This window comes from Anomaloglossus baeobatrachus, chromosome 4 (genome assembly GCF_048569485.1).
Source record: "Anomaloglossus baeobatrachus isolate aAnoBae1 chromosome 4, aAnoBae1.hap1, whole genome shotgun sequence".
NCBI classification, from domain to species: Eukaryota; Metazoa; Chordata; class Amphibia; order Anura; family Aromobatidae; genus Anomaloglossus; species Anomaloglossus baeobatrachus.
The window spans coordinates 475,356,430-475,380,100 of NC_134356.1; the positions used below are offsets into that span (position 1 = coordinate 475,356,430).

A 23,671-nucleotide genomic window follows, 5' to 3' on the forward strand; every position below is an offset into this window, starting at 1 on the left:
CCAAGTCTATTTGCTCCTCTATGTATCGTGCACTTCTAGAAGTTTTCAATTTAAGCAAGAGTTGATCGTTTGGCTCCAAGAAACCTGGATTATATTTCAAAGATTGAAAAGTAACTACTTGTGCATAAAATAGATCCATCCATATCGCTGAGCCGATCGGAAGAGGAATAGCTAGTTCCCTGCTCAAGAAGCAAGCCATTTAAAGGTTCAATCATAAACCTATTACTAAACATAGAAAACTCTCAGAGCATGATATTATGACTGAGTGAATGCGACTATTCACAAAGAACGTTATGAAGATGGGCACATACCTTCTGATTGATAAGCTGTATATTTTCAGCATGAAACTACCTTATCTTATTAGCATCTAAGTGAAAAATACTGTTCTGTTGCAAAATGGAAATTTGTAGTAATAAAATAGTGATTTACAATGACCTGATAATACATTGCTACATATAATACCCTGTAAACATGTAACAGTGGCAATACCATACTGTAGCCATCTTCCCTATGCCACAATACGTCATATAAGAATTATTTTTGTTGTTTTAGAGATCGCATTGTCTACCTGAGCATGCTTGTATGTTCTGCCCTGGGCCGGTCTCTCCTGGACAGAGCGTCAGAGTGATTCTGTAGATTCCACTGATGTGAAGTCAACAGAGCAGCTGCTTCTCTTCCACTCTGCTCTGTTGATGGGATGTGACTTCTGATGTCATGCTGATTGACAGCCGGCTACCCGCTGCCTAACTGCACGGAGAAAGCTGTCAATCAGCATGATATCAGCAGTCACATTTGTCCATAGGGAAGCCCAGAAAAGGAACCGCTGCTCTGTTGATGTGAAGCAGCTGAATCGTCAGCAACAGTAGTCTGTGGTCACTCTGAGCCAGTACTGGGTAGAACAGGCAGGTGGTTAGGTTTTTCCAAAAATAACACACTGTCTTATACTTTTTTTGCCCCCCAAAAAAACAATAGAGCTTATTTTTGGAGGAGGTCTTATTTTTGGAGAAACATGGTTGGCGGTAAATTTTCCCCCTCCAAAAAAGCAGACACCTCACTTCCCAGGAGACTCATACTTACCAGACCCGGACAGCTGCGTGGCGCCCAGGTCCTCCCTGTTGTGATCTCTGGTGGGTGCTGCACGCCGTCCTCCACTGCTGCTGGCTGACTGAAGGCCACTTTACACGCAATGACATCACTAACAAGATGTCGTTGGGCTCATGGAATTCGTGACGAACATCCAGCCTCGTTAGTGACATTGTTGCGTGTGAAACACACGAACGACCGTTAACGATCAAAATTACTTACCTTATCGTTAATCGTTGATGTGTCGTTCTAATCCCAATTATCTTTGCTGTTGCAGTACACAGGTTGTTCGTCATTCCTGCGGCAGCACACATCGCTATGTGTGACACCGCAGGAACGAGGAACATCACCGTACCTGCAGCCGCCGGCAATGAGCAAGGAAGGAGGTGGGCGGGATGTTACGCCTGCTCATCTCCGCCCCTCTGCTTCTATTGGGCGGCCGCTTAGTGACGTGGCTGTGAGACCGCACGAACCGCCCCCCTTAGAAAGGAGGCGGTTCGCCGGCCACAGCGACGTCGCCAGGCAGGTAAGTATGTGTGACCGTTCCTAGCGATGTTGTGCGCCACGAGCAGCGATTTGCCCATGATGCACAACCGACAGGGGCGGGTGCTTTCAACAACGACATCTCTAGCTATGTCACTGTGTGTAAAGTGGCCTTGACACTGACTGACGCACGGGCCCACACACACACACACACACACAAACTCATTACGTCCAGCGTTACAGAATTCTTCTGGCCGCAAGAAATTATGGGAGAAAGTCACGTGTCCGCAGGTCCTGTAAGCTAGCATTGTGGCAGGTCCTTGCGCTCCACTGCACAGCCTCTTAGGATTCTGCCACCCAGAAGAAATCAGAGTCGCTTGATGTGGTGAGTATGTGTGTGATGCGATGTGTGTGAGATCTGATGTTTGTATGTGCGATCTGATTGTGTGTGTGAGATCGGATGTTTGTGTGTGAGCTGATTGTGTGTGTGTGCGATCTGATTGTGTGTGAGATTGGATGTGTGTGTGTGAGATCCAATGATTGTGTGTGTGTGTGTGAGATCTGATGTGTGTGTGTGAGATTGGATGTTTGTGTGTGTCTGTGTGCGATCTAATGTGTGCGGGGATGTGATCACTGTAGGTCCTCTGCTCGGCATCTGGTGAGTGTTTGTGCAGGGTGCCCGCTTTCTATAATGATGTGTCCTGCAGTCTCTTTAACTTTTTTAGCTGCACGGACACTTCATTATTGATCCGCGACTAGGGCTTATTTTCTGGGGAGGGCTTATACTTAAGCCTTGCTCCAAAAATGCTGAAAATCCCTGCTAGGGCTTATTTTTGGGGGAGGGCTTATTTTTGGAAAAACACGGTACCTGCCTGTTAGTTTTTAAGCCCACAGTAAAAAGGTAAAACATTACTGAATAACCCCTTTTAGTTTAATAATCATTGGCATTATCTTCAAAACCTATTCTAAACAGAAATGGCAATATCCACTAAACAGATGCATATTGTCAAGATATGCAGGCTCTATAGCTCAAACCAGATCAGTCACCAGTATTTGCAAATCAAACCGCATATGTTATTAAAGGAAACCTGTCACAAAGTATTGTAGTGCGCATGTGTGGGCAGTCTTTGACCTTTCCTCGCGCCTGTGCATTACAGTATCTTGTGACAGGTTCCCATTATTAACATATGCGGTGGCAGATAAAATGGTGGAAGTTGACTTACATGTAAAAAAAACACTATTCCCCAGAATAAAACAAGTATTTCAATAGATTTCTATAAAGGCCGCTTTACACGCTGCGACATCGCTCAAGCGATCTCGTTGGAGTCACGGAATTTGTGACGCACATCCGGTCGCTTTAGCGATGCCGATGCGTGTGACACCTAGGAGCGATTTTGCATCATCGCAAAAATGTGCAAAATCGCTCATCGGTGACATGGGGGTCCATTCTCGAATATCGTTGCTGTTGCAGTAACGATGTAGTTCGTCGTTCCTGCGGCAGCACACATCGCTCTGTGTGACACCGCAGGAACAATGAACCTCTCCTTTCCTGCCTCCCGCCCGCATTGCGGAAGGAAGGAGGTGGGCGGGATGTTCATCCCGCTCATCTCCGCCCCTCCGCTTCTATTGGGCGGAGGTTCAGTGATGCTGCTGTGACGTCGCTGTGACGCTGAACGAATCGCCCCCTTAGAAAGGAGGCGGTTCGCCGATCACAGCGACGTCGCAGGGCAGGTACGTAGTGTGATGGGTCCACGCGATGTTGTGCGCCACGGTCAGCGATTTGCCCGTGTCGCACAATCGATGGGGGCGGGTACCCACGCTAGCGATATCGGTACCGATATCGCAGTGTGTAAAGTGGCCTTAACTCTCATATTACTGATCCAAACAACACACTTGAGACATCTGCTTGTCCGTAACCTGCCCATAACAGTTGCTTGTCCCTGGAGAGCTAACAATAACATTTTCTATTACATGCCTGCAAGCAAGCTCCTTACAACTTTGAGAAACTGATACATAAAGAATTTTGGAAATTACATTACGTTTTTCAAAGATTAACATTTATTTAGATTAAATTGAAATACCCCTTTAAAATGGTCTTCAAACCTGGAATTGAATAATACATTTATTAGCTAGCTAGTGTCTTCTCATTGCCTCCTTCTGCCTCCTCCACTCCAATTAGTGTTCTGTTCTTCCTTCTTCCAAGGTGTATCCTACAGTGGAATGAGGAATCTGGAAATGTGGTTAAGGCTGGAGTCAAACTTGAGTGTGACTAGTGCAGGTATCAGATGGCACTACCCGGACCGGCTGGCTTCTCTTCTGCCAGGAGCGGCTCCACTGCATGTCTTTCTATGATGCTGACCTGCTCCTCTCAGGAGAGCAGCGGCCGATCCGGGTGGTGCGATCCGATACTCGCACAAGTCACACACAAGTGTGACTCCAGCCTTACACCTCATGTCAATATATTGGTATCTTAGAAGCAAGAGAAATGGCAGGCCAAAGTAAATGAAGGAGGCAGCTGCAGGCAAACAGAGCACCATTTCGAGTGACTATATAGTAGATCCATATAATCAGTTTTCAGTCCTTGAGTAAAGGGTGGCTTTAACATGTTAACAAACTATAACACACATTTTCCTCATATGTCATTAAGAAAAGTATGAAGCCAGCTAAGGAGCTGAGTCTGCTTTATACCAGACAGATGCCATCTGCATTACACAGACGGTATCTCCTTTTAACTGTAAACCCCAAAACATGCTTTGATCGCTGCAGTTTAACTTCTTAAATGCCACAGATGATCTTTGAAAATGACATTTAAATGATAGCACTGCGAGGAACCAATGTGATACCATGGCAGCTGGGTTCTGCTGAAGGCCCCAGTAACTGCCAAGTTAATCATCTTCGGCGTCAGACCAACTTCATACAACAGCGCGGGAGTCCACTTCTACTTTGAATTATTGACACTGATCTCCTCGTGGTGCCTGCTGCAGCCATAACCTACACTCTTTCTATAGCAGTTGTGACTATTTTCTCAACTACATAAGGTGAGCACATCTGACATTACTTACCATTGTTCTTAAGCCATTACCCTATTAGCGCATTTTGTCTTTTCAGATTTCCTTTACGTTAATCATCTTCTGAACTTTAGGCACAGGCTAAGCTTCATAGGAGACCCATGATTTTTCTATATTCTGCAATACTGTGATGATTAAGCTGGTGATACTGTGGAAAAGCTCCCTTTCTATTGTAGCAGGCTGATTAATTGGTCTAGACATATTCTCCTCCATCAGCAGCTATTTTATGGACAGAAGTGCTGTGCAGTTTGCTAAAGCTGCACTAACAAAAGAGAATGGCGAAGCCCTTTAAAGTAAATCTGTTGCCGCGTTTTTGCAACCTAATCTGAGACTAGTAGTATAGAGCCAGGGAACATGACTACAGCAAAGTGCCACTTACTTGGCTACTTGATAAACCTTTAATAAAATAATTGTTTTATCGACAGTAGATTATCACTACAGGACTAGTAAACCAGTCCTCCAGATTCATGAGCTCTACATAACCACGCCCTACCACTAATTGGCAGCTTTCTGCCTATGCACACTGTACACAGAAAACTGTCAATAAGTGGTGAGGGTGGGGTTATATAAAGCTCAGCATTTAGAGAACTGGTAGATCAACAACAGAAAAAGCTATGACTATATAAAAAAATACAGCCATGTAAGGCCTCTTTCACTTCTCAGTGATTCCGGTACGATTGTCACCGTTTTTATACGTACCAGAATCACTGGCATACACAGACCCATTAAAATCACTTGGTCTGGCACACATTAGTGATTTCTCAGTGACGTGTTCCCATGCGGTGTACACGTGTGTCTGTGTGTTCTGCACGGAGAAGAGTTTGTTTTTCTCTGGCACCACTGATGCCACCCGGATAACACAATGGTGTGATCCATGTGACACATACCAGAGAAAACACTTGACTATAAAATAAAGTGATTTTCAATATTCTCCTGTCTCCAGCATTGGCGTTGCTGTCTTCTGCTTCTGGGCTCGCTCATTATGCTCATGAATATTCACTGCCCCGTAGACTTGGAGGTAAGTGTTACATCAGCACCACAGACAGCAGCACCAGGGACTGGTAAGTAAAAAGTTCCTACTCTCCGTGTTCTATCACAGATAGCACACGGAGAACACAATTATGCCAAAATCACAGCACACGGAGGGCCATACGCACCTTTAACATATCAGTAAAAAACGTGTGTGTCTTTCACTGAAGTGTGAAAGAGGCCTAAAGCTGGGTTTACACACTGCAACATCGCAAAGGACATCGCTGTAACGTCACCGGTTTTGTGACGCAATAGCGACCTCCCTAAGTCTCTGCTAAGTCTCTGGTGAGCGTTCAAACAGGCAAACCTGGCCAACAACTCAACAGCGATCCGGACCTGCAGAGCGACCTAGCTGGTTGTTGGGGACGTTGATAAGCAGCCTTTTGAAAGGGAAGTTGCTAACAAAGTCGCTGCAAAGTCTTCACACACTGAAACTTCATGCTGCACAGCGGGAAACAAAGGACCTAGGAATGGTCCTGAACGATTTGTAACGATTACAACTTCACAGCAGGGGCCGGGTCGCTGATAGGTTTCACACACTGCAACATCGCAAACAACATCGCTATTGCGTCACAAAACCGGTGACGTTACAGCGATGTCGTTTGAGATGTTGCAGTGTGTAAACCCAGCTTAAGAGATACATCACTGAAATCATATGTGGTAACAAAATCCTAGAGACAGATTCCCGTTAAGGCTGCATTTTATATATGTGCTGGCTCGGAGTCGTGATGGTAACATACATGAGACTAAAGCTTCCAAAAGCTGTTACTAAATAAATGCAATTTACTGGTTGTCATGAATTAAGACAAATCAGTGGATAACAGCCTTGTTGCCCTTGGCAAAGGATTAGATTATAACTGTCACTTTGAAACTAAAGTTTAGAAAATGGATCGGGCTTCTTATCGGTCGCCGACAGCAACACTTCTCTTTTTATTTCTGAACCAGGTTCTATACAACATGGCCCCCAGCCTCTCACAACAAAGCGAGAACCTGAAAATAATGTGACAATCACTGTACATGGTACAATTTAAAGGTACGTAAACAATGTTACATAGACAATCGTCTTAGAAAGCATTATCGGATGATAAAGCTCTGGCCTCCTTTGTTGTATAGTAGGCTTTTTCTGGATTGTCATAACAGCTCATTCTATTACTGCACCATTATGTATAGGCAATCTCTGGTAATGCTAATTAGAGAAAAAAGCTTTTTGTGCAAGGCAAACACATACCTGTTATAGAGAAGGATATCCGGCTTCCAAATTTGTCCATCTGGAAAACGAACATTTTTCACCCCGGGATATTCAGACACATTCCACTGTAAATAGTAATCTGTCCAATACTAGAAGTAAAAAAAAAATAGAAGCATTTAACTGTTGCTTCTCACTAGGGATTTATATGACGCCCAGCAAAATGTTCAGCTTTGACTCATAAGGGTATCACTTAACTCACAAGAAATAAAATGATTGAAAGAAGAGGGCTTAGCTAACGGTAAAACGCCATTAGAAAGTGAGCTCTACAAGTCAGGGGCCATGGTCTAACAGCATGAAAAAGCTTAGAAATGGACAGAACCCAAGTATGCCGGCATGTACGGTTACATACTGCACCGAGCATACAATAGTCAAGCAGCTGATTGTTTAGAAGAAACGTACAATAACTCTGATTGCATTTCTTTTCAAGAAGCGGAGTGGAAGCGGGCTCCTTTGTTGCAAAATGTTTCTTGGCGGTCAGCTAGAAACTTGAAATGTTCTCCTGCTTTTTTATAGACTAAGAAAATCATGATTGGTTACTTGGGAGCAAAACATATATATATATGTATTGTACTGAGTGAACTGTGGATAGAAAAATGAATTTAGATGAATAAATGCCATGAAAACTGCAGTGAAAGCTTTTAGGCTAAATTCTGGGATAAAGTTAACCTTTGTATATGTTTTAATGTAGCACTCAGAGTAGCGCTATTCAATGGTCTTCCCATGAGTCCTACCTGCTGCCTAGACTACCAGCGGTACTGTTCCCAATGGAATTAACAATTTCCTCCACCGATGTAGTATACGTTTAAAGCCTATTTCTATTTTTATGCAATGTCTCCGGGAATCATTATTCTTTTTAATCTAACATAGAATTATTGTTATTTCTTCATTCCTGCTTCCCTAGTGTGCGTTTATGTGACTTTCTTCTAGGTTTTCCTCCACATGCCAAAATCAGAGTGTTAGGTTAATTGGCATTAGTGCATGTGTGACCTTAGGAAATAGAAATTACAATGCAAGTTAATTTGATTGTTAATCCTTGCACAGCTCTTTGAAAATATGTTGGCTGCAGAAATTTTTTGGGAAAAATGATCTTGAATGTTTTGGGCTGAATATGCATGATGTCTTTTGAAGTTTTCTATACATCCTCTTATCTGAGTAGGCAGAAGTTAAACAACATATATATATACTTCTTGTCATGAATTATGCTTTATTTAAAAACTGTATAAGGCTATGTTTTACAGAGTTTTTCCTGTCGATATTCTGGCTGGAAAATTAAAAAAAGGATGGAAATGTTTAAAAAAAAATGATGGTATTGTCACCGACTGTCAAGGAGGTGTTGGGTGAAGTTCAGATTGCAGGTTCTGACACTCTGCGTGATGGTTTCTCTGGTGTCTGAGATTCACATAGGCAAACTCGGCTGTCAACCTGTTGTGCGCTGATTCATAGGCAGGCTAGCAAGAGTTAATCTTTGCTGGTCTGCTTGCTCCTTTGGTCACATATTGTGGAGAAGCCTATCACATCTGCTCCCCTCCTATTTATGATGGTTGAAACCTTCCACCCATTCCAGCTATAGTTTATTCTATGTTGGTCTGTGTTGTGTGGTGTCCCAGACTTGTGGGTGAAAGTTGTGCTCTTTGATTGGTGCGGTTGTGGAGTTTACCTTTGGTGTTTTGTAGCTTCTTTCCTGCCCTTATTTTACCTCTTGAACCTCTTACTGTCTTTACTTTTGTGTATTCATACTGTGTGACAGAGTTTTGTTTTTTTCTTGTCTGTCTTTATTTCATCACACTCCTGTTTCATTCCTCTCTGGGGGAAGGGGGAGTGGGAATAAGGTCAGGACTGGACAAAAGCAGGAATAAGAAGGAATCTTAGGCCTCTCCACCATCAGGGGTATCAAGAGTATCCCTGAGATTAAGCATCGCTTTGGACCCCCTATCTTGATGGACAGCTTAGGAGCCTCGGTTCCCGCTATCCCATAGTCATCATGGCAGGTATGTTTTATGCATTTATTTGTCTTTTGGGGGATTTCTTCTGCTTCAGTTGTCACATTTGATTAGTTTTTAAGAAGAAATGCACAGAAAATTGACATGCTGACACTTTTTCTAAAATTAAAAAAACAATGGAAGAAGAACTGCACCATATGTACTATAGGGATGTTTTCCCATTGAAATCAGTAGGAAGCATATTCAAAGAGCTTTCAAATTCACTGCAATATCCAACTATGAATAATCTGTGTGGGGAGCGCATGATTATTTTTGATTTAAGAGATAATGTGTTAGTGTAAGGGGTACTTTGCACGCTGCGACAACGCTAGCCAATGCTAGCCGATGCTAGCGATGCCGAGCGCGATAGTACCCGCCCCCGTCGCACATGCGATATCTTGTGATAGTTGCCGTAGCGAACATTACCGCTACGGCAGCTTTACACGCACTTACCTGCCCCGCAACGCCTCTCTGGCCGGCGACCCACCTCCTTCCTAAGGGGGCGGGTCATGCGGTGTCACAGCGACGTCACACGGCAGGCGGCCAATAGAAGTGGAGGGGCGGAGATGAGCGGGACGCATCCCGCCCACCTACTTCCTTCCGCATTGCCGGTGGAGGCAGGTAAGGAGAAGTTCCTCTCTCCTGCGGCTTCACACACAGCAATGTGTGCTGCCGCAGGAACGATGAACAACATCGTACCTGTCGCTGCAGCAAAATTCTGAAAATGACCGACACTACACAGACCACTGATTTACGACGCTTTTGCGATCGTTTATCGGTGCATCTAGGCTTTACACGTTGTGACGTCATTACTGGCGCCGGATGTGCGTCACTTTCGATTTGACCCCGACGACATCGCAGTAGCGATGTCGCAACATGCAAAGTACCCTTTAGATTTAGGGGGTGTTTGCCAGTAGTGATTACAATCAGGACAAATGAAGATATTTGTCTATCACATCTAACCAATCAGGTATTATTTACAAGTGTTCACCCATCTAAAAAGTCAACAGTTAAGCAACTAAGACAGGGTTCGCAAAAGTATGGGCCAACCTTGTGAAGACTTACAGAAAACGTTTCACCTCTGTCATTACCAACAAAGGATATATAACAAAATGTTGAGATGAACTTTTGTTATTGACCAAATACTTATTTTCCACCATAATTTGCAAAAAAATCTTGCCAAATCAGACGAGGTGATTTTTTGGATTTGCTTTCTCATTTTGTCTCTCATAGTTGTGGTCCACTTATGATGTCAATTACAGGCCTCTCTCATCTTTTTAAGTGGGAGAACTTGCACAATTGCTGACTGACTGAATAGTTTTTTTCCCCACTTTATACGAAAGATCGCTTTTGTAGTTTGGCACGCAGGTTATTGTTGCATCAATGTGTTATTTATTGAACACATGGACTGAGTCCCTAAACTAGCACACTGATCACAATGCAGGATGCACTAAAGAGCAGATACCAAAGAGAGATACAGTTGAAATCAGAAGTTTACATACACTGCCTAAAAATACACATATACATGTTTTTCTCACTATCTCACATGAAATCAGAAAAAAACTTTCCTGTTTTAGGTAAATTAGGAAACAAAATTATTTATATTTGCCAAATGCCAAAATAATGAGAGAGAGAGAGAGGAAGAGAATGTTTTAAGGCACTTTTATTACTTTCTGCAAAGTCAAAGGTTTACATACACTTAGGCGGGCTTTGCACACTACAACATCGCAGGTGCGATGTCGGTGGGGTCATGTCGAAAGTGACACACTTCCTGCGTCGCTCTCGACATCTTAGTGTGCAAATCCTAGATGATACGATTAACGAGCGCAAAAACGTCATAATCGTATCATTGGTGTAGCATCGGCGAATTCCATAATTACGCTGACGTGACGGTCCGATGTTGTTCATCGCTCCTGCGGCAGCACACATCGCTGTGTGTGAAGTCGCAGGAGCGAGGAACATCTCCTACCTGCGTCACCGCAGCTCCCATCGGCTATGCGTAAGGAAGGAGGTGGGTAGGATGTTTACATCCCGCTCATCTCCGCCACTCCGCTCCTATTGACTGCCTGCCGTGTGACATCGCAGTGACACCGCACGACCCGCCCCCTTAATAAGGAGGCGGTTCGCCGGCCAGAGTGGTGTCGCACGACAGGTGAGTGCATGTGAAGCTGCCGTAGCGATAATATTCGCTACGGCAGCTATCACAATAATATCGCAGCTGCCACGGGGGCGGGGACTATTGCGCTCAGCATCGCAGCATCGGCTTGCGATGTCACAGCGTGCAAAGTGCCCCAAAGAGTACTATGCCTTTAAACAATATTGGACCGTCCATTTGATGATGTCATGTTTTTGGAAGATCTTGATAGGTTTATTGGCAACATCTGAGTTAATTTGAGACACACCTGTAGATGTTTTTTAACGCACATCTGAAATACACTGCTTATTTATATAGCATAATTGGAAAGTCAAGAGAAACTAGCCAAGATCTCAGGAAGAGAATTGTAGACTTGTCCAAGTCTGGTTCATCCTTGGGTGCAATTTCCAGATACTGAAGGTGTCTCATTTATTTGTACAAACAATTATATGCAAGTACAAACAAGATGGGAGTGTCCCGCCATCCTACCTCTCAGGAAGGAGACAGTTTCTATGTAGCAGAGATGAACATGCTTTGGTCAGACATGTGCATATCAACCCAATAATAAAAGCAAAAAGCCTTGTGAAGATGCTGGTGAAAGCTGGTAAGATTGTGCCATTATCCACAGTGAAACGAGTACTGTATCAACATGGGCTGAAAGGCCACTCTGCCAGGAAGAAGTAGTTACTCTCAAAGAAACATAAAAAAGCCAGATTAATGTTTGCAAATGCACACAAGAACAAAGACCTAAATTTTTGGAGACATGTCCTGTGGTCTGACAAAACTAAAATTTAACTTTTTGGCCGTAATAACCATTTTTACGTTTGGAGGAAAAAGACAGAAGCTTTGAAGCCTAAGAACAACATCCCAACTGTGAAACACGGGGATGGCAGCATCACATTGTGAGGTTTTTTTGCTGCAGGAGGGACTGGTGCACTTCACAAAATAGATGGCATCATGAGGGAAGAGGATTATGTGGCAATACTGAAGCCACATCTCAAGACATCAGCCAGGAATTTAAAGCTTAGGCAGAAATGGGTCTTCAAAATGGACAATGACCTAAAGCATACTGCCAAACTGGTCACACAGTGGCTTAAGGATAACAAAGTCAATGTTTTGGAGTGACCATCACAAAATCCTATCTCAATTCTATTGAAAATTTAATGGCAAAGCTGAAAAAGTCGGTGCGAACAACATGAGCTAGAATCATGGCTCAGTTACACCGGTTCAGTCGGGAGGAATGAGCCCAAATGCCTACCAACTATTGTGAGAAGCTTGTGGAAGGATATCCAAAACATTTGACCCACGTTATACAGTTTAAGGGCATGAAATGTATGTGAACTTTTGAACTTGCGGAAAGTAATAAAAATGCCTTAAAACAATCTCGCTCTCTCATTATTCTGGCATTTGGCAAATTTAAAGATTTGGGTAATCTTAATTGATAATATGCAGCCACTGGTGTGGTATATAAATTGAAGGACCCAAATACAGCAAAAATACCTAAAATATAACTTTTAATAGTTCCTCTAAAAATAGGGAAGGATCACCTTGCCTATACATAAAATAAATAGTCAGCTTCAGAGTTTTACAAATCGCAAAGTCCTCCAATGACAAAAGAGGGGACCAGCATACCCTGTCATGTGCTATTACACCAGAAAAACAGATAGTGCTGGCAGGTGTTACACTTAACCGAGATGGCCAAAGTTGATTCATTCATAAAACTGCTCACTCCATACGATATCCACAATGTGGCAGTAGTATTAATAACATGCAACACCACCCTCCAGTTGATAACGAGGGGGTTAAATGATCATGACACTCACAAGTGTTTAATCAAAAAACCAACTAATGCTCCAACACCCGGATTACAATCAGCAATGTCCAGGGATTGTAGTAATAAAAACATTACCCTAGCATTGTCTGAAAAAATGAAACAATCTCACCCAGTTGCTGGTGTGTCTTGTTTCCCAGAGGTCAGTTTGTCCACATACTCGGCATTTCCACAGACCCTCACAAGACAGGTCTGGGACCCCCTTAGAATGGACTCACTGTACCTCTCCCAGAATCTCCTTCTTTCTTCTCCCAACGCGTTTCCTATATTATATTCATCAGGGGAGCATTAAATGAGGAGAAACCTCTACTGAGTTAATCAGACGGTGAGAGCGCAAGTCTTATCAGCTGATTTTTCTGGTGTAATAGCACGTGACAGGGTATGCTAGTCCCCTCTTTTGTCATTGGAGGACTTTGCGATTTGTAAAACTCTGAAGCTGACTATTTATTTTATGTATAGGCAAGGTAATCTTAATTGACCCTAAACAGGAAAGGTTTATTCTGATTTCATGTCAGATAGTGAAAAACATGTATTGTGTCTTATTAGAAAGTGTATGTAAACTTCTGGTTTCAACTGTAGATATTGATTTTACTAAAGTACTGTAGTAGGGATTTTTGCACAAACTTTGCAAACTGTCATAGCGGCATTGGGCTTTGTTCATTTACATTGCAGATTCTGACACTCCGCTCGATGGTTTATTTGGTGTCAGGGATCAACACAGGCAGGCTCAGGCATCAACCTGCTGTGTGCTGATTCATAGGCAGCCTAGTAAGAGTTAATCTCTAGCTTGTAGGTTCCTTTGTTGACATGTGGTGGGGTAGCCAATCACATCTGCTCCCCTTCTATTTAAGTGGATGAAATCTTCTACCCATGCCAGCTAGTTTATATGTTGGTCTGTGTAGTGTGGTGTCTCATTCTGTGGTGAAAATTGGGCTATATTCTTGTTGCAGTTGTGAAAGTTTACCCATGTTTTGTAGCTTTCTTCCAAACTCCTGTGTTTCCTCATGTATCTCTTATTGTCTTTACCTAGGTGTGCGCAGACTGTGTGACAAACTTTTGGTTTTCCCTTGTCTGTCTATAGCTGTGATTTGCATTACACTCCTGTCATGTCCCTCCCTGGGGGGAGAGGGAGGGGGAATCAGATCAGGACCGGTCAGGAACAGAGCAAGGAAGGGGACTCAGGCATCCACACCATTAAGGGCATCCCTGAGAATAGGGATAGCATAGGATCCCCTATCTTGAGGGAAAACTTAGGGGCTTCAGCTCTCTGTATCCCAGCATCATCATTACAGGTATCAACCAAGGGGGTGAATGAAAGATGCACTCTGCTAATATCTTTCAATATCTACAAGTAAATATTGTCATCTGCTGGTTGAAAATGGCAAACAGGAACTGAAGAGTAGAGTGTGTGTTTCTTCAAGGGAAGAGTTTAGAAGAGACATCAGGCCATGTAACAGTTGTGTAGCAGTTGTTTAATATAAACATCTGGGACGCCCAAGGAGGGGAGTTGTTTCCAGGAGTTGGAAGGAAGAAGACATGTGAGCAGCAAAGCAGACGTATAGCTGCCATTGCATTAGAAGTACCCATAAGTGATCTGTTCCTGAAGAAGATCTGAGTTGCACTGAAGGTCAAAGACCAAAAATCGAATACAGATCATTGTTTCCGAAGAGGACTTCTTTGTGTCCAGACATACAGTACTCAGTAAGAGGAGTTATCCACTAGAATTGGACTGGCAACTTAGCGAGTAGTTGTATGACCCTGATAGAGCCTGTGTTTTGACAGATTACGTTAGTTAGATAACTGGGATTGTGACAAAAGCTGGGTTGACACTGACACTTCCCTGACAGAGAGACTGGACTAAAGGCCGCTTTACACGCTGCGACATTGCTCAAGCGATCTCGTTGGGGTCACGGAATTTGTGACGCATATCCAGCCACTTTAGCGATATCGTTGCGTGTGACGCCTATGACCGATTTTGAATCATCGCAAAAACGTTCAAAATCGGTCATCGGTGACATGCTCCCTTATTCTCGATTATCGCTGCTGCAGCTAGCGATGTAGTTCCTTGTTCCTGCGGCAGCACACATGGCTATGTGTGACACCGCAGGAACAAGGAACCTCACCTTACCTGCGGCCGCCCGCAATGAGGAAGGAAGGAGGTGGGCGGGATGTTACGTCCCGCTCATCTCCGCCCTTCCACTTCTATTGGGCGGCGGTTCAGTGACGGAGGGAGGCAGTTCGCAGGTCACAGTGACGTCGCTAGGCAGGTAAGTAGTGTGACGGGTCCGCGCGATGTTGTGCGCCATGGGCAGTGATTTGCCCATGTCACACAACCGATGGGGGCGGGTACGCACGCTAGCGATATCGGTCACGATATCGCAGCGTGTAAAGCAGCCTTAGGTTAACCTTGGTGATATCCATTAGTGTTATAAGAAACCAAGTATACAAATATTGCATTTATACCTTGTATATTTCTTGTCATATATTAATCTGTCTTTTTGTAATCACTTGTGCAGTTTCCTGATTGAACCTTACCACTGCTACTCCTTAGTGTAAACATATATTTCTGCTGTTGAGCCACCACTGAGTCACCTTTGCTGTGCCATTAAATTCTCGTACCCTGTTACAGGTATATGCAGCATTATGCAAACAAATTTGGAAGATAATGAAAGACAGTCACCAAAGGCTTTGATCATATGGTACAGAATTTATGGCCCTAAAGGCCGCTTTACACGCTGCGATATCGTTACCGATATCGCTAGCCTGCGTACCCGCCCCCATCGGTTGTGTGACACTGGCAAATCGCTGCCCGTGGTGCACAACATCGCTCAGACCGGCACACTACTTACCTGCCTAGCGACATCGCTGTGACCAGCGAACCGCCACCTTTCTAAGGGGGGCAGTTCGTTCGGCATCACAGTGACGTCACTAAGCAGGCGCCCAATAGAAGTGGAGGGGCGGAGATGAGCCGGACGTAACATCCTGCCCACCTCCTTCCTTCCGCATTGCCGGCGGCCACAGGTAAGATGAGGTTCCTCGTTCCTGCGGTGTCACACATAGCGATGTGTGCTGCCGCAGGAACGACGAACATCGTACATGCAGCAGCAACGATAATTGGGAAGAGGGGGGCATGTCACCGATTAGCGACTTTGAACGTTTTTGCGACAATTCAAAATCGCTAATAGGTGTCACACACAATGACATCGCTAAAGCGGCTGGATGTGCATCACAAATTCCGTGACCCCAATGAGATCGCTTGAGCGATGTCGTAGTGTGTAAAGTGGCCTTTAGGCTATATGCTGTAACATAACCTTTCATACTTTTAGGGGAAAATACCTCTGCAATACAGCATGCAAAAGAGCATGCCATTATTTTTCAGTATTTTAAGAAAGTTTAGAATATAATAGATATCAAAAGCAGTCATGAATTAGGTGAGATCAAGAAAAAATTGGATGTAAGAATACAGATTTTTCTTGGTGCCTTTTATATTTTGACATTGTTCAGTATTTGTTTTGCCATCGAGGTTTGTAATGCCCCATCCCCTAAAAAATCACAAAGATAAAGATGAATGGAATACTACGTGGCTTATGACATGTTACATTGCCTTTATACATGGATTAAAGACATCTGAATGCAGTTCTTAACAATGTCAAGGTCAAGTAATCTGCGTAATCCAGAATAGGACAATACTGCTGAAATGATATATAAATATTTAATTTGTAGTTTGAAAGACAGAATTACATTTCAGGGTTATATATTTCTCAAATTAAAAAAATAAGGGTAAGAACATTGAAAATGATAGATATTGATAGACCTTTTTTCTATGGAAAACATAAATTTAATAATGTGACAGAATTAATTTTCTATTGCACATATAAAAAAAAACAGCCTGGATGTTCACACCACCAGAAATGTAATGAAAGAAAGTTACAGTTCTAAAATACATTATAAGCTTAAAAGAGACAAGAAATTATACGGGAAATGGTCGGCATTTAAGGCAATTCACATAATTCATGTCATTTAAGCATTTCCTTTTCTGTATTCCAATAAATTTGCCATCTTAAAAAGAACAATTTCTCTGATTGCTGTCTTTATTTCTGTAAACCTGTATGTATGAAGACGCTTACTAAGGACGTTTAATTCAAAAGCATAAAAAGACAATAGAGGATTCAAAGGCGGTTATTTGCCAACAGGCAAATGGAACATGAAGGCCTTTTTGAGGTTAGTATGAGAAGCTATTTTATGTTCTGAACCAATAGAATTCAGGCTTACAATCACATCAGTAGAATGTATAATTTAAGGTCTCATACACATGGTGCAAATTGTCGCTAACGATCCATCTTCCAGATGCTTATGCAGTCCATGTGTTCCTGCAGAGGATCTGACCGCCCTTCTTAAATATTAAATCTAATATATAAAGCTGAATGTGTGTATGTATGTATGTGTGTGTGTATGTCCGGGATTGGCATCTGCACCGTCGCAGCTACAGCCACAAAATTTTGCACAATCACACGTCTGGACCCCGAGGGTGTCATAGGCTATGCTGTGAGGCGAAATTTTAACCCCGCGCGTTCCAATTTACCAATCAATTTTGCCCCTATCTACATAATGGGGAAAAAGTGAAACGAAAAGTGGATCCGCACCGTCGCATTTACAATCACAAAATTTTGCACAGACACCTCATGTGACCCAGGGAACGTCGTAGACTATGTTTTGAAAGGAAAATTTAACCCTGCGCTTTACAGTTATTCTCCAAAAAACATGCCTCCATTAAAGTAAATGGAGCCTTGAACTATAGGTTATTAGTAGGAGCTGTGATTGGTTGCTATAGGAACAAAAGACATTCATAGCATAAGAAGCTTATATGTGAGGTAATAAGATGTCAGTGGGGAGACGGATAGAGAGAGACAGACAGAGAGACAGACAGAGAGATAGAGACAGACAGGGAAAGAGACAGAGAGATAGAGACAGACAGAGACAAACGATGAAAGAGACAGACAGAGACAGACGGTGAAAGAGACAGACAGAGACAGATGGGAAAGAGACAGACAGAGACAGATGGGTAAAGAAACAGACAGAGACAGACCTGGAAAGAGACAGACAGAGACAGACCTGGAAGGAGACACACCTGGAAAGAGACAGATGGGGAAAGAGACAGATGGGGAAAGAGACAGACAGACATGCAGACAGGGAAGGAGGAGACAGCCAGAGAGACAGACAAAGATAGATGGGGAAAGACACAGACCTTGATAGAGACAGATGGGGAAAGAGACAGAGAAATAGAAACAGACAAGGAAAGAGACAGACAGAGACAGGCAGACAGGGAAAGAGACAGACAGGAAAAGATACAGACAAGGAGACGGGGAGACAGACGGGGAAAGAGACAGACCTGGGAAAGAGACAGATGGGGAAAGAAACAGAGAGAGAGACAGACAAAAAAGAGACAGACAGAGACAGGCAGACGGGGAAAGAGACAGACAGGGAAAGAGACAGACGGGGAAAGAGACAGACCTGGAAAGAGACAGACAGAGCACATTACTTGGCCAATTTAGTTAAATCTGTGTGGAATATCTGTGGTGTTGAAATATATGTTGTGAAATGCTTCTATTAGCTTAGTTTTTGCCTTTTAATAATTACATTTCTATCTATTTGTTTTGTGGTTTTTGTATGCAAAATAAATTTTTGTTAATACATTCTATTTTGTTAACAACAGTTATTAAACCGGGCGAAGCCGGGTAGTACAGCTAGTCTAATATATAAAGCTGAATGTGTGTATGTATGTCCGGGATTGGCATCTGCACCGTCGCAGCTACAGCCACAAAATTTTGCACACTCACACGTCTGGACCCTGAGAGCATCATATGCTATGTTGTGAGGCGAAATTTTAAACCCGCGCATTCCAATTTACCAATTAATTTTGCCCTAATCTACATAATGGGGAAAAAGTGAAATGAAAAGTGGAACCGCACCGTCGTATTTACAATCACGAAATTTTGCACAGACAGGAAACGTCGTAGACTATGTTTTGACAGGAAAATTTAACCCCACGCTTTAGTTACACTCAAAAAAACATGCCTCCATTAAAGTAAAAGGAGCCTGGAACTACAGGTTATTAGTAGGAGCTGTGATTGGTTGCTATAGGAACAGAAGACATTCATAGTATAAGAAGCTTTTATGTGAGGTAATAAGATGTCGATGGGGAGACGGATAGACAGACAGACAGACAGAGAGACAGCCAGACAGAGACAGACAGGGAAAGAGACAGAGAGACAGACAGGGAAAGAGACAGACGGGGAAAAAGACAGACAGAGACAGACCTAGAAAGAGACAGACCGGGAAAGAGACAGACCGGGAAAGAGACAGATGAGGAAAGAGACAGACAGACATGCAGACAGGGACAGAGAAAGGCAGACAGGGAAGGAGGAGACAGCCAGAGGGAAAGACAAAGATAGATGGGGAAAGACACAGACCTTGATAGAGACAGACAGGGAAAGAAACAGAGAGATAGAGACAGACAAAAAAGAGACAGACAGAGACAGGCAAACCTCGAAAGAGACAGACCTGGAAAGAAACAGACCTGGAAAGAAACAGACCTGGAAAGAGACAGACGGAGCACATTACTTGGCTAATTTAGGTAAATCTGTGTGGAATGTCTGTGGTGTTGAAATATATGTTGCAAAATGCTTCTATTAGCTAAGTTTTTGTCTTTTAATAATTACATTTCTATCTATTTGTTTTGTGGTTTTTGTGTGCAGAATACATTTTTATTAATAAATTCTATTTTGTTAACAACAGTTATTAACCCGGGCGAAGCTGGGTAGTACAGCTAGTATATCATAAAATATAATTACAAGACTGATAAAGTAAATTATTCTGCCATTCTTTAAATTAGTAAGGAATGTGTTGTCCTATTACAAAAGAATAACTGACAACTTCTTAAAATTACATTTTTAACCCTACTGACTGTAGTATAAAGATCTGAAACAGCTTGGTGGTACAAATGTAGCTGTTGATAAAAAGAATCTGTCAGCAGATCTTTGCTATATAAGCTGAAGCCAGCATGCTGTAAGGGTTAATACAGAACATTCAGGCATGCCTATGTTGTCACAGTCTGAATGTTTGTTTATTTGCTATATTTGTTTTAGCAGCTGGTCCCTTTTCATCGCTGTGGCTAGCTGGCATGTGCCATGTTGTCCGGCACACCACCTCCTCTGATTGACACCTCACAGTGAATGTACAATCTCTATAGAGAGCCTGATGTGGGCGGGGACAGCTCTGTGGACTTTGCTACCTGACTAAAGCTAAAAATGCACATTGTGTCAGAACGGCTGCACCCAGTAATCTAAGTGATAGTCGTTGGATTCAGAATCTCCTTGTCTACATCATGCTTCTCAGATGAGATAGCAAAAACCTGCTGACAGATTCCCTTTAAATGCATGAGTACTGCACTACATCATTACCGCTTTTCACCTGAGCCATTTGTGTACCACAGTCGATCATTTCATTTTTGGAGCAGCATGCAAATGATCTGTACGTCAAATTGACATTTATGGTGCAGTGAACATTAGGTTAATGATTACTATATATTGTATAATTTAGAGTTGAGTAAGCATTACAATGCAGACATCCATCATCTTGCAGGAGTCTGTCTGTAATGTGACTTTAATAATATGCATAGTTCTATGTTCAAACCATGTAAAAACCATGCTTTGAAGCTCACGCGTACCTATAGATATGGCTATGACTAGAGATGAGCAAACCATAGGTTCAGTGTTTGTATCAAACACAAACTTTACAAAAAAACAGAGTTTTAGTTCGGAGTTCGGGTGCTTTATGTATTTACATGTTATGGTTTACACCACTCAAGCGAGCATCGCCGTGCTCAGGTACGCTTGGTTCTCAGCGGTTGCAGTATTTAAATGGCTCAAACTGGGGGTACCAACAGCATGATCAGATGTAGTGTGTGTGTGAAGCCCCGCCGGTGCTGTGTCGGTGCATACCTTCAGGGACTCCACGTAGCTGGTGCTGGTCACAGGTAGGGAATCTTCGGTTTTGATCGTGACGCCACTCTCAGTATTGCGGTCAGTGGGGACCGCCACTGCAGGTTAGGGGAACGCCTGGGGCTGATGGTGTGTGCAGTTAGTTGGAATAGCCTCCTGAGAGTGAGGCAAGCCCCAGGACCCAGTGTAGGTGCGTAGTACCACAAGTCGCAGAATGACCACACAGGCAGGATGTCTTTTAGGGTTTTTACTCACATTTGATGGCAGGGTGAGTAACCCGGGCGTAGCTGGGATGAACCAGATGGGAACCAGGTATCCTTCAGGCTGACTTTATGAGGGTGACTACTGACTCGCCTTCCTTAGCCCTTGGTGGTTTGGGGTGACCCCGACTTTGAGTCCCTATAGGGGTCACCCAGGGAAGATGCTGCAGCCTCTCTCTCCCCTTCTGTTTGCCGTTTGCTTGTTCCCCGGACCAGGCCACTCCAGCTGCTTGCCTCCTGTGACCTATGGGCCCTCACTGCGGTTACGTGGCTGCGGCTTTTGTGGTGTTGTGGTGTGGGCTTTGAGAGCCCCACACCGGCAGGTTTAGCAGAAGAAAGCTGGATCTATCTTTGCTTCGGGATCTGCCGCCCGGTTGGGCCTGGTGCTCTCTAGCAGTCTCCTTACTTCCCACTCCGTTGCACTCCCTAGCTGAAGCTGGCTTTCAGGTAGCACTCCTAGTTGACCGTTCTCCCCCGTCTGTAGCCACTGCGCGGACGCTGTCAGATTGCACAGCTCCAGGGATCTGCTCCTCACTTGAGCTCCCTGGACTCTACACTGCACTGGCTCACTGCTCCTCCTCTCCTGTTCTTGCCTACGCCACCTAGCAACCAGACTCTCCACCACACCCCTTGAGAGGAGATGGAGGCTCTACCCCCTCCACTATTCCAGTGAAGGTGAAGGCTTGCCCCCTCCTGGGATCCCCAGGGGTCCTCTCATGGGTACATGTGTGAGACCTGATCACTATGCGCCTGTGTTCCACACCCCGGTCAGCCTTCTGGATTACCTGTGTTGTACTGTCCCCAGCATGGGTGCAGTACTCAGTGGTGCCTGACCAGGTCAGGGGCGCCACATTCCCCCTTAGTTATTACCAGCACGTCCTCGGGCTGCAAGACAACATTTTAAAATGCATAAAACATTAAAACATGTAAAACATTTTTAAAACCACCAGGTATCAGACATCACCACCCTCCACCCACAAGTCCGTTAACCCACCCAAAACCCTCTCAGGAGGCAGGTCACCGGTCCTGTTGGTAACCAGGTCTGGGCCATCCGTTTCCCCAGACCTTTCCTCCAATCTTCCTCTCCCGTTGGCCGCGACTTCAGCCACTTCTGGCAGGATGTAGAGGCGGCTTTCATGGGCTGGTGGTTTCAGGGTATACCTGGCCTGGTGGATCCGCGCCGTCAGCCTCTTCTGGCAGGATGTAGAGGCGGCCTCCACAGTTGGTGCTGACCAGGTACCCTCTTTGTGGTGGTGAGCCAAGGCCCCATAAACAGGCGTGCTCTCTGGTCGCAAGTGAGCCAAGGCCCTATATACGGACGGGCCCCTCCTGGTTGCAGACGAGGCAAGCCCCTAAACAGGCTGGCCCCGGTGGTGGTGCCACTGGTGTAACTATTTACACTGCGAGAGTTTGTGGCTATAGCAAGTTCATAGCCTTAAAGTTTATTTCTCACAATAGTTTTTGTGGGCACATGCTTAAACAATAACGTTGCAAACTTTTCAACTTGTCAAACTGGTCAAACTTTCGGTACTTCTTTCTTTACTTTACTCCTCGGTACCAGGGCTTTGGCCTATTGGGCTACGGCACCTGCTGTTTTCTTGCTCCTTGTCATCCTCTGAGGTAGTTTCATCTGTAGGCGCTTTGTCTTTTCTTTCTTGATCTTCATCTGTTTCCTTTGCTGCATCTGTTTCTGTATCTCTGTCTTTTCTTTCTTCTTTGGGACATGGTGCTACGTCTAAGGCATAGTAGCCCCTTTCTCCTTGATGCAAGGTGAACTGTACTGCGTCTCCAATTTTCAAATTTCTGCCTGAATGTCCTCTGGGCAGGTGGGCTTGAACATCTCTCCGATTCACAAATATGCCCTCTTTTATTCCTCTTGCTACAATAAAGCCGTATCCGCTTTTCAAATTGAAGTCCTCCACAACTCCTCTACAAAGGGGTCCTCTGACCTGGGCTTTGGATCTTCTCAGGGCTCGTTTTTCTTGCAGGTCTCTGGCTGTGACTTCTCTCTGCTCTGGAGACTGTGGTGTTGGAGGATACTTTGTTCTGCTGCGCCGTGTCTTGCGGGCTGGGTTCATGCCTGCGGGCTCCCAGGTGAGGTCTTTGGGCTGATCTTCGTCAGCAGACGGGGTCAGGTCTTCCTCATCCCAGCGAGAATAGGGCAGCATCTCTGGCTCTGGGTATGGGTCCACTGCTGGTGGCACTGGAGTCGGAGTCAGCCCCTCAGCTTCCTGGCCTCCTCTCCCCCTTAGTTCTTCGCTGCACTCTGGTTGTGGCAGCGCTGGGGATGAGTGTTCTTCAGCTGGTCCAGGTGGTGGACTCTCCGGCGCAGCTGCAGGGGTTGCCTGAATCTCCTTGGGGGTATACGGAGGGAGCAGATACCGATCCACCATCTCTTGTGGGAACTGGGCCTCTAGGTCAGCCTTCAGCTTCCAGTATTCGGGGTCCTCTCCTATCAGGGTCTTCCTAGCAGGGACCTCTTTGGACTGGGGAGCGGTGTCTGCTCTGGCCTTGCAGGCCGGGGAAAATAGTGATGCAATCTCTTGGCGGGCCGC

At 44.3% G+C, this 23,671-nt stretch overlaps 1 protein-coding gene across 2 annotated transcripts in view; it reads right to left on the bottom strand.

Moving 5' to 3' along the window:
- Nucleotides 1–23,671, bottom strand: part of CHRNA7 (cholinergic receptor nicotinic alpha 7 subunit) — a 351,587-nt gene that overhangs the window by 133,699 nt on the left and 194,217 nt on the right. Inside the window, exon 4 of one of the 2 annotated variants that reach the window (XM_075345715.1) lies at nt 6,892–7,001. In XM_075345715.1, coding sequence (XP_075201830.1) covers nt 6,892–7,001 — 110 coding nt within the window. Of the gene's footprint in view, nt 1–6,891; nt 7,002–23,671 lie in introns of those variants that run through there. The other variant, XM_075345716.1, reaches the window with a different exon arrangement.